The sequence below is a fragment of the Carassius gibelio genome, chromosome B22 (assembly GCF_023724105.1).
Source record: "Carassius gibelio isolate Cgi1373 ecotype wild population from Czech Republic chromosome B22, carGib1.2-hapl.c, whole genome shotgun sequence".
NCBI classification, from domain to species: domain Eukaryota; kingdom Metazoa; phylum Chordata; class Actinopteri; order Cypriniformes; family Cyprinidae; genus Carassius; species Carassius gibelio.
The window spans coordinates 30376272-30387503 of record NC_068417.1 but is presented as its reverse complement, the minus strand read 5'-3'; the positions used below and the strand labels follow the sequence as shown (position 1 = coordinate 30387503).

The window sequence follows — 11232 nt, the reverse complement described above, 5'->3', positions numbered from 1 at the left end:
TAGTTATTTTTTTATTATAAGCTAAATTGTTACTACAAACGCAGTCTCATATGAAACTTCTTAACTCAACCCACATACCTTGTTCAGTAGTTATTAATAGGCGATATTAATAACTAATTATTAACACACACACACATACACGTAATAAAAATAACTAAAATACAAAACAAAATTGAAATAAAATCTAATTCAAAATATTAATCAAAAACAGCTGTCTAGTAGACTGCCGTCTTTGACTAAAAGTGGGCGCGTCTCCGCACGCGCCATGTGACTGGAGGAGGCAGTCTGTCACGTGGGCGCACTCGTCAGCGTCACTGTAATGGCAGCTTCCTTCGCACAATAACACACGGAACAGCCAAGTTTTACCGATTGTTTACATCTCAAGTCTCGCTTCTGTCAGGTAACTGGTCGCCTGTTTGATGTCTGTCGTTCAGTGTGTGTGCTCCACGCTCAGAAGACAGTCGTGGATTGTGGTTCGTGAGGCCAGCACGAGTGTTATTGTTATTGTTGCTTGCATAATAACATGCGTGTGTTTTGATGAATGAATAAGCGTCGGCGCAGATCACACGAGCTCTCTCCTTTGATAAGAATAGCAAGTATTTAATACATAGTGAGTGAAACATAAATAAAAACACAAGTATGTTTGCAGATTAATATCTATTATGTTTTTTAAAGTATGAATTTGGATGAACGGAATGGGATACTGCCACACCTACAACAGACAAAACATGATAAAAATACATTTTAACGAAAATTTCTTTGGATTTAACTTTAGTTTACTGATACGTTGTTATGTCCTCGTACAGTGCACATCTCCCGTTTAAATTAATGCTTAAAAACTGACCGTTTAAATATAGATTGTTTATATTGTTGAACTGTAAAGCGCTTCTATCCAATCAGCAGTCGATATGATAATTCCAGGGACGTGATTGGATGATGCAACACTGGCCTGTCTGTGCTGTAGCTTTTGAGCTTTGTAGCTTTTATTTTGTGAATGAATAAGCTCAGGCCACAGTGTTTATCTATCTATCTATCTATCTATCTATCTATCTATCTATCTATCTATCTATCTATCTATCTATCTATCTATCTATCTATCTATTTTAATCTCTTTACAATATGTATACATAAATACAAATAAAACTACATTTTAATAAGAGATATTTTAAATATCTAAAATAAATAAATAAATAATTATAATCAATATAGGAACCATGCTTTCCCAAAACATTACTGCGATTATTGTTAATATAGTCTCTCATAGGAATAGTGTAAACTTGAATCGGAATATCTATTTACACATTAAATCATTCACTGATTTGATTCCCTCATTCTTTGATAACGCTGACAGAAAATGGTCTCTTAAAAAGAGAAGGTTTTGTGGTTGTCTTGTGGTAAATGGTTGCATGATAACAGAACAAGAAGAAGTAGACAGTAAATCTTTAACTATGGGATGGTCGCTTTATGCCACTCAAGAGACCGTCTGTGCAAGGTACAGGTTAACAATTTCATATCTTTCCAACTTTGAGCTCCACGTTACCAGTAAGCTCTCTAGTTCACAGAGGGAAAATGCCTGCAGGTAATTCTTTATGTTCTTTATGTAAGGTTTTTGTTTTTGTTTTTGTTTTTTTGCACTTATGCACACACTTGCACAGTCAGAAACATGTAGATGTCTGAGTGGTTTGGTAACTTGTTAACTGTGAAATCATTGATCTGATTTCACTAGCAGCGGATTTAATTCATGATAATCTAATATCAAGGATGCATTTTTACAATGTTTTGAACAAATTTACAGAATAGTGTTTTTTTTCAGGTCTTGGTCAACATAGGTCTGAAAGTGAAAAGTCATATTCCTCAGAATTAGATATTGATTGAAATATTACAACAATTCTAACTTTCTTTTTTCTCTCAACAGACGCTATGTCTCCGAAGATCACAGTGGAGTTGCTCAGGCAGCTCCGCCAGGTCATGAAGAACAGCAAGTACATCACAGAGCCCATCCAAGCCTACATCGTCCCATCAGGAGATGCACATCAGGTGATATATCAGCACACTGAAACCTTTGAGCTGGGCTCCACTCATTCAGAAACATGCAGACTCATCTTGATTGTGATTGATACATATTCAGCCTTTTTACAATACAACCTGTGATTTACCAACATATAGTCTGTGATTTATAAATGCATGGACTGTAATTTGTATAAATACTGTTTTGTACGTTTATAAACATTTCATAGTGCCTGAGATTTACTTAATAGCCTGTGATGCATATAAATATACAGACCATGATTTACAAACATATAGCATGTGATTTAAACATTTAAACTCTAACCCATTCAACCTGTTATTTATAAATGTACAGGCTGTGATTTGTAAGAATCACTTCATGTGATTTCTAAACATTTATCCTTATAAACATGAAGAGTGTGATTTATATAACCTGTGATTTCAAGACATTGAACCTTTGATTTATAAACGCAGCATGTCATGTATAAATATTCAACCTGGTTTATAAACGTACAGACTATGTAAAAATAATAATAATACTGACTGTGATTTATAAACATTCCAGCTTATAAACATTGAGCCTGTGATTTAAAAATATACAGCTTGTGATGAATAAACATTCCATCTTCTAAACATTCCGCACTCTAGAACCAAATGACATCATTGACTTCAGCTGCTGCAGGGAAATTGTGTGTGTGTTTGTCGTGTCTTTTCATTTCTATTGTGTGAGACGTGAGTGATGGGCTTCTCACACCACATCCTATCTGGCTCTGTGATTATGAAATCACCTCTGATTACATGTGTGTGTGTGTGTGTGTGTGTGTGAGTGAGTGTGACCTCCTGCCGAGTGGTTTCCTTCATTGTGCTTGCTGGTTAAATTAGCAGTAATTAGGACTGATTGCTGACAGAGCTGATCTCACTTTTTCCCTTCATATCTCTCTTTTTTTTCCCCACTGCATCCATCCATCCATTCTGCAGAGTGAATACATTGCGCCCTGTGACTGCAGACGTGAATTCATCTGCGGATTCAACGGCTCTGCAGGTGTGTGTAACTCCAAAGTATTCACTTTTATATAACTGTGATATGACAGCAGTATAATTTAATACCTCTTTTACTCAATCACAATGGAGATTTATCAACTATAGAAATACAGTTTCATAGGTGAACACATACATAGAAACAATGGCATTCATAACAAGAGAGATTACACACAGAAGTAGAACTAGATCATAAACATACAGTATAATCCCCCCAAAAAAACTAAAACTTGACCGTTCTTGACAGTGTCACTACAAGAAAGTACAGTTCACCTCACCCCAATATCATTTACTCAAAGAAGGGAGGAGTAAAACTGGGGTTTGAGGTTCATAGCTTATGTTTTTGAGAGATTCTGCTTTCTCAAACCCTTGATTTTTAAATATGAAGCATGTGAATTTATAAATGTGCAAACTGTGCTTTGTAAATCTTCAATATGTTATTTAAAAATATACAGCCAGTGATTTGTAAACATGCAACCTGTGATTTGTAAACGTATATCCTGCGATCCATAAATATTCAACATTCAGCTTTTGTTTTATAAGCAATCAACAGCCTGTGATGTATAGACATTTGTAACTTCAAAAATATACAGCCTTACAGCCTGTGGTTTGTAAATATGCACCCTGTAATTTATAAACATTAAGCCTTTTAAACAATGAATCTGTGATTTATAAATGTATGCGCTGTAATTAATAAACATGCTTGCTCCAGGTACTGCTATTGTGACAGAACAACACGCTGCTTTATGGACAGATGGGCGGTACTTCCTGCAGGCCAGCCAACAGATGGACAATAACTGGACTCTGATGAAAATGGGTACAGCGACTGTTAGCATAGTTTTATGACGTGCAGTTGCAAGCTCATTTCTTTTGTTATCGGATTGCTGTTACATAATCGCGAAAGCATGTCGGCCAAAGTGCTGCTTTTCATAAGTCATTGCAAAAATTATAATTAGAATATATTCCTAGATTTGAGTTTTGAGCTTTACATTGATTAGTGTAAAATATACAACAGTGTTCGAAAGAGCAATCCGAAAATAATTATGACCTTTTGTTTTGTCAGGACTGAAGGAAACCCCATCTCAGGAGGACTGGCTCCTCAGCGTTCTTCCAGAAAACTCCAAAGTGGGAGTCGATCCTTGGATCATTGCTGCCGGTGAGGAATTCAACAACAAAAACATAATGAATGTAGTTTTGCATTATTGCAATTATTTTAATTCATTTAAAATGTCATGCAGATATACAGACATCACCCAGATGCATCATGTGCCTGTGGTGTGTGTTTTTCAGACCAGTGGAAGAACATGGCGAAGGCTTTGAGCAGCGCGGGACACTCTCTGGTTGCGGTGCAGGACAATCTCATCGACGTCATCTGGCAGGACCGTCCCGCTCGGCCCAGCACCAAACTCATCGCCCTGGGCCTCAAACACACCGGTCAGCACATCTCACTGGATGATTTACAGTATACAAATATGATCCTACAGGTCAGTCATGAAGCATCCACAGGATCGTGCCACAATAAAATAAGATAAAATGCTGCGGTTGCTTTTTCTCCACAAAGGTCTCACCTGGCAAGATAAAGTTACAGCTCTGAGAGGAAAAATGTCTGAAAGGAAGATCTCCTGGTTCGTGGTAACAGCTCTAGATGAGATCGCATGTACGTATCGCCTCACAGCACGCTTTGTGTGTGTGTGTGTGTGTGTGTGTTAAGTGCTCAGATCACGACTTAGCACTTGTTCCCTCTCCACTTTCTTATTAAAGAGCTCTTGTGTCAGATGTTGATAATTATGGACATGATTGCACGAGGGACAAGCTCGTTTTGCCATATTTAGGAGGAAGATTTAGTAATGATGCTGAAAATGTGACTTTACCGTTACTGAAATACAATTACACTTTAAAATATATTTAAATAAGTATTTATTTTAAATTGTAATAATATTTATAATTTAAATGCTAGTATATATCTGTAAGTTTGTGTATGTGCACCAATGTGTTATTCACATTCTTTGGCATTTTTAATGCGTGATAGAAGATTTATGAGTTAATACTGAAAATATAAAAGTAAAACCTCACTTTCTCTCTACAGGGCTTTTTAACCTGCGTGGGTCAGACATCGAGTACAACCCCGTGTTTTTCGCCTATGCGGTCATCGGCATGAGCAACATAAAGTAAAAGTGCATTCCTCTAGAAAATGTTCTAGATTTCAAATGAAGTGTGACACTCACAGTTGTCCTCCGGTCCATATCTTGTTTTAGGTTGTTTGTGGACAGCAAGCGTCTGTTGGACCCTGCGGTCCGGGAGCATTTGGAACTGGACAGTCCGAGCAAACCCGAACTGACCATACAGTGTTTCCCGTACGAGTCTGTGTACACGGAGCTGCAGGCGGTCTGTGCGGCGCTGGCACCCAAAGAGAAGATGTGGATTTGTGACAAGGCCAGCTGCGCTCTTACACAAGTCATACCCAAGGTCAGTCAAGATACGTTTGTGCTTGTGGAGACTGTGTAAGTTTTTACTGATATTTCTTGCAGAATATTCTGTTCAGAAATGTGTCCTTTTATTTAAGTTAAAAGGCAATGCACCTTGTGTCCTAAACCTTAAAGGAATAGTTCACACACAAATGAAAATTATGCTGGAAATGTACTCCAAGATGTAGATGAGTTTGTTTGTTCATCGGAGCAGATTTAGGATAATGTAGCATTACACTTGCTAACTGATGTGTCCTCTGCAGTTAATGGGTGCCGTCAGAATGAGAGTCCAAGCAGCTGATTAAAAAATCTCAATCCACACCAGTCCAGTCCATCAATTAATGTCTTGTGAAAGCTGCATATTTGTAAGAAACAAATCCATTATTAATGTTAACTTTGAACCTTCTTAGGCAATTATACGAGTTAATAATGAATGATAACGCTTCTTCCAGTGAAAAAGGCCATCCCTTGTTGTCCTCTCGCATCAAAACCCCGCAAAATATTCTTTCTGAACAGTTTCATGCTGTTTTCACTTGTTTAATCTGTGCATATTTCTCTCCTGATTCAGACAAGACAACTTTTTTACTGGATTAAAACAATATTATAGAGAGGATTCATATTTTAGTTTGATGTACAAACGTCTTGATTAATTTGTTTCTAAGAAATTTGCTACTTTTCACAAGATGTTAACCAATGGACTGGAGTGATGTGGATTAGTTGTCGATGTTTTTATCAGCTGTTTGGACTCTGATTCTGACGGCACCCATTCACTAAAGAGGATCATTTTAATGAGCAAGTGATCTAATGCTACATTTCTCCACATTTTCTCCAACTCCTCTACATCTTGGATGACCTGTGGAAAAGCACATTTTCACCAAATATTAATTTTGAGGTGAACTATTGCTTCAGTAAGTCTTGATATTTGACTCTTTCCATCTAAAGTGGTGTAATATGATTCAATATTATTGATTAAACAACGGTAAGCGTTCAGTCCCACAGATCTGCAATCCCGTACACACCCTTATGTCTGGCTAAAGCCGTCAAGAACCCCACAGAGATCCAAGGCATGAAGATGGCACACGTAAGTCCACATAACTACTGCTAATTCAGAAATCTTCAACGCTTTTGCTTTATGGATCACGATATGTTTATCACAGATCAAAGACGCAGTGGCGCTGTGTGAACTTTTTGCTTGGCTGGAGAAAGAGGTATGCTTGTGTACAAAATATTCACTGGAAATATATTTAGGAGTTTTTCTTAACGTGCCTGCAATTTATTTATTTTATTTATGAATATGAGCTTGTGTTTGTCCTTTGAACAGATTCCCAAAGGTACGGTCACAGAGATATCAGTGGCAGATAAAGCTGAAGAACTGCGAAGGTGAGTCAGACATGCTGCATTTGACCTGTAACCAGAATCAAATGATGAATTCATCCACATAAATGAAATGTGTATATATTTCTACAAATACCTTGCTGCTGTTTTTGACTTCTGTGAGATTGTGGAGCCTCTTGTGGTGATATGTGGAACTGCAGACACCGAGGCAGCAAAATCATCTACTTTCAATTGAGAATATCTCCTTTTCTTCCTATCTAGTCAACAGAAAGACTTTGTCGGGCTGAGTTTTCCAACCATCTCTAGTGTGGGACCAAATGGGGCCATAATACATTACATGTGAGCTCTTCTAATAATCTAGTATTTCATATTGAATTTTTGTTTTATTTTGAAGAATCCTTTTTGTTCTTGTCTTTCAGGCCTCTCCCAGAAACCAACAGGACTCTTTCTCTAAATGAGATTTATCTTATTGACTCCGGAGCTCAGTACTTGTAAGCACACGGACACCGCTTTTTTAATCATAAATGAATACAAAATAAATACAAATAATATCTACTATGAAATTGGATTTATTATTTATTTTTGTTGTATCTTTGGTTTCCAGAGATGGAACTACAGATGTGACCCGTACAGTGCACTTCGGCACACCCACGGATTATGAGAAGGTAAATCTCCAACAACCTTTGGATTAGCCATTTCCACTACTTTTTTCTTATTATTTTACTTCGAGATCAAACTCTGTTCCTACTTTACAGTCTGAAAACGCTATTCTGATGCTAACAGTTGTGTGCTTCCACCTCTGATCTCCACAGGAGTGCTTCACGTATGTCCTGAAGGGACACATCGCGGTCAGTGCTGCCGTTTTTCCCAATGGAACCAAAGGTAAGGGATTATAATCAGACACTTGAAGAGTTTTAGAGAGAGATGTTTTGTCTCAGAGGGCTGTGCTGTTGGGTTCAGGTCACCTGTTGGACTCTTTTGCTCGTGCTGCTCTCTGGGACTCTGGGTTGGACTATCTTCATGGCACCGGCCACGGGGTCGGCTGTTTCCTTAATGTGCACGAAGGTCCATGTGGCATCAGCTACAAAACGTTTGCAGACGAACCTCTGGAGGCTGGAATGATTGTCAGCGATGGTACGGAAACGCATACGTGCTTTAATCATTACTATTTTCTCTTCTTATTTAAATGATATCGTTACCTCATACATTGTAAATTACTTCTGAGGTTAATGTGAGTCTTTTGTTTGTTTCAAGAGCCCGGATACTATGAAGATGGATCTTTTGGCATTCGGATAGAAAATGTTGTCCTGGTTATTCCCGCCAAAACTAAGGTAAAGACTGCATCAAACCACAGATTAATCTCTTCATATTTATACGTAGAAAAAATAGCCTACTTTAATTTTCTAATGCAGTTTATTTCAAAGATGCACTGGGTTCATTTTTGTCCCCGTTTTGTTGGTGCGTGTGTGTTGCTTCATCCACACCAATGGGTGTCAGTATTGAGTCGAAGACGTAGCACAAACTAAAAAACTATTTCATGTACTTTTGAGAGACCTAAAGTATGATATTTCAGCTTTTCCTTTCCTTTCGTTCAGTATAACTACAGAAACCGTGGTAGTCTGACGTTTGAACCCCTCACTTTGGTCCCCATCCAGCTGAAGATGATGAACACAGACCTGCTCACACAGAAAGAGGTAAAAGCAGGCCCTTAGATGTTCTCATATAAATATATAATTTGGTTTGGTTAGGTATAAAAATATGTTTACGTGACAACAATGTGCTAAAAATGAAAGCTACATAAAACACTGTATTATTTGTGCCAGGCCAGTAGTTGATGTCACTTTATAGAGAAACAATAATAGATACCTATATATAGAGAAAAATCACAGGTTTTACAAAATCACATTATTTGTATTTTACATTAAGATGATATTTCTTTCAGAAACTTCCTCTTTGTAAATCCTTTTCAACAATTTGAATTTTCAGGCTCCCAAACCACTGCCGTTGTGTAAATCAATGGTTAAAACGTATACTTTTTAGGTTTTTAATTAAAAAATTGTGTTTTATAAACCCCCCTAGTTAGCATGCTAACAGTGTGCTTTGTTTTTAGTAATTAGGGCTGCTTGTAGGCTGTTTGTAACTGGAAAAGAAAATCACAACAACATTGCTTGTTACAAAGTGTTTATTTTTTGTTAAGAAATCTAATAAGTTATCTAAAAATGATTTAAGCTATCTACCCCTCAAAGTAAACTTATTGAAACGGATGCTAGCATACACGTGTAGCAGAGCGCACAACCTTTCAAAGCAATACTCCAGTTGCATAGGCGTTTTTTCCCGCCTTTATAGATTTTGTTTTTGTTTTTGAATGTGGAACCACAGGCCAAGGTTAGTGTTGCCACCTTATGGCCAAAAACTAGCTAGCACAAAAAAAAATCAAAACATGTTTAACAGTATTTACATCATTACTTTAACATTAGGTAATTTACATCAAATTGCATTCGGATACATGTACTTGAGAGTTTACTTAAAAACTTGAAGTGAAACCTCTCCATTAAACGTCTGTGAAATGGCTTTCATTATAGCATGGATTGCTCTACTAATACATGCTTGTCTTCCTGCAGCGTGATTGGGTGAATGACTACCACAAGAAATGCCGAGAGACGATTGGGGCGGAGCTCGAGAGGCAAGGCAGGAAGGAGGCTCTGGATTGGCTGATCCGAGAAACTCAGCCGATTGTGTAAAGATATTGTTGACTGACTTTATTGGTCATCATCGTAACGATCGCCAGTGATTTTTCTTTCCTGTCGTTCTCTCTCAGTCTCGATCTCTATCTGCTTTTCTGGTGGATGTAATTCACATTCTGCTACTTTTGTAAAGCACGCTTTAAACAGCTGTTTTATGACAATTAAACTGTTGGAAAAAGATGGGCAGCATTTCTCAACACGTCTCTTTTTGTGGTCTAAGTAAGAAAGCGCATGATACGGGTTTGGGATGACATGACAATGTGCAAACTGTTCTTCAAACACTGAATTTCTACAGCTGCATGTAAAAGATGGGCGGAGCCAGGATGATGCCGTTGTTGGGGGTGTTGGCGTAGTCCTGCAGCGTGAGTGGAGTGTGTATGGACACGGTGTGAGGGGGGACCCTGTCCTCCTCGTGGCCCACAGGCAGAGGGTTGGTGTAGATGTACTGGATGCGTGAGTTGTCCTTTGGCCCCTCCTGTCTTCTGAACAGGGCGAGTGGGTTACGGAAACTAAGGGTCTTCCTCACACACATAACACCCACTGGTTCTTCAGGAACCTCGCTGGCCACGGCGCTCTCATAGACACGCGCCCGTTTACACTTCCTGTTACACAAAGACACGTACCATTGCAGCTATTAGACACCACTTAGGATCCAATAATATGGTTTTGACCAAAAAAGAAAAATAACATTTCAATGCTTTTGCCTTCAATCACAAAACTACACTCAAAATGTTTACGTTTGCCTGATAAAGTTTGTGTTCGCTTACAGAAGTTGTGCCTTTTTCCCTGGGAAAGTTTCCGTTATCTTGCAAAAAGTATTGTGTTTCTCTGTGTAGCTTTGAGTTCTCTTGCAAAAGTGTTGCATTACTTCAAGAAACTTTGCATTTGCTCGCAAAAGTATTCGTTTCCCTGTAACTCTTAGCAAAATCTATGCATTTGCTTGCACAACTTTTGCGTTTCAAAATGTGCATTCTCTTGCAAAAGTAGTGTGTTTGCCTGAAAATCTTCGCGTTTGCTCCAACAACTTTTGCATTACCAACTTTGCATTATCTTGAAAAAGTAGTGTTTCCATGAAAACCTTCTTGTTTTCGCACAACTTTTATGTTTCAAACACAGCATTGAAACAAATTATATTTCAGTGATTTTGTGTCCCCTGAGAAACTTTGCATTGATTTGCAAAACTTGTGTCATTGTAAATAATATTAGGTAGGAGGAAAAACTAGATTTGAATGCTTTTACAAAAAAAAACTCAAAAGCAATGACAAAATATATATTTCAATGCTTTTGAATTCACTTGCAAAACTATTTCGCTGCTTTTGGAAGTGAATGCAAAAATTTCTTTTTTGAGAGAACTTAAAATCACTGAAATATAATTTTTCTTCCCATCTTCCCACCCATATTTCTTTCTTTCAAAAGTAATTTTTGTTTTAATTTTGAAGTTGAAGTGTGAAGTGACATTCAGCCAATACGGGTGACCCATACGCAGAATTTGTGCTCTGCATTTAACCCATCCGAAATGCACACACACAGAGCAGTGAACACACACACACACACACACACACACCCGGAGCAGTGGGCAGCCATTTATGCTGCGGCGCCCGGGGAGCAGTTGGGGGTTCGATGCCTTGCTCAAGGACACCTAA

General features: G+C 38.1%; 2 protein-coding genes across 3 annotated transcripts in view; one reads left to right on the top strand and one right to left on the bottom strand.

The window, feature by feature from the left end:
* The first annotated feature begins 273 nt into the window (after positions 1 to 273).
* On the top strand, positions 274 to 9769 carry xpnpep1 (X-prolyl aminopeptidase (aminopeptidase P) 1, soluble). 2 transcript variants are annotated; one of them, XM_052590973.1, is made up of 20 exons: positions 274 to 400; positions 1916 to 2037; positions 2986 to 3049; positions 3758 to 3862; positions 4109 to 4201; positions 4336 to 4479; positions 4607 to 4702; positions 5132 to 5213; positions 5301 to 5511; positions 6502 to 6591; positions 6668 to 6718; positions 6832 to 6890; positions 7107 to 7184; positions 7265 to 7336; positions 7450 to 7510; positions 7658 to 7727; positions 7806 to 7979; positions 8100 to 8176; positions 8441 to 8539; positions 9467 to 9769. In XM_052590973.1, exons 2-20 carry the CDS (start codon positions 1921 to 1923, stop codon positions 9584 to 9586), a joined length of 1863 nt encoding a protein of 620 aa, XP_052446933.1. In that variant the 5' UTR covers positions 274 to 400; positions 1916 to 1920; the 3' UTR covers positions 9587 to 9769. The 2 variants fall into 2 exon arrangements, with proteins under 2 accessions (XP_052446933.1, XP_052446932.1); XM_052590972.1 differs by lacking the exon at positions 274 to 400 and adding an exon at positions 1447 to 1579.
* Positions 9010 to 11232, bottom strand: part of si:dkey-246e1.3 (uncharacterized) — an 87223-nt gene continuing 85000 nt past the window's right edge. Inside the window, exon 4 of the mRNA XM_052590978.1 lies at positions 9010 to 10191. Coding sequence (XP_052446938.1) covers positions 9879 to 10191 — 313 coding nt within the window. The 3' untranslated portion in view covers positions 9010 to 9878. The remainder of the gene's footprint in view (positions 10192 to 11232) is intronic.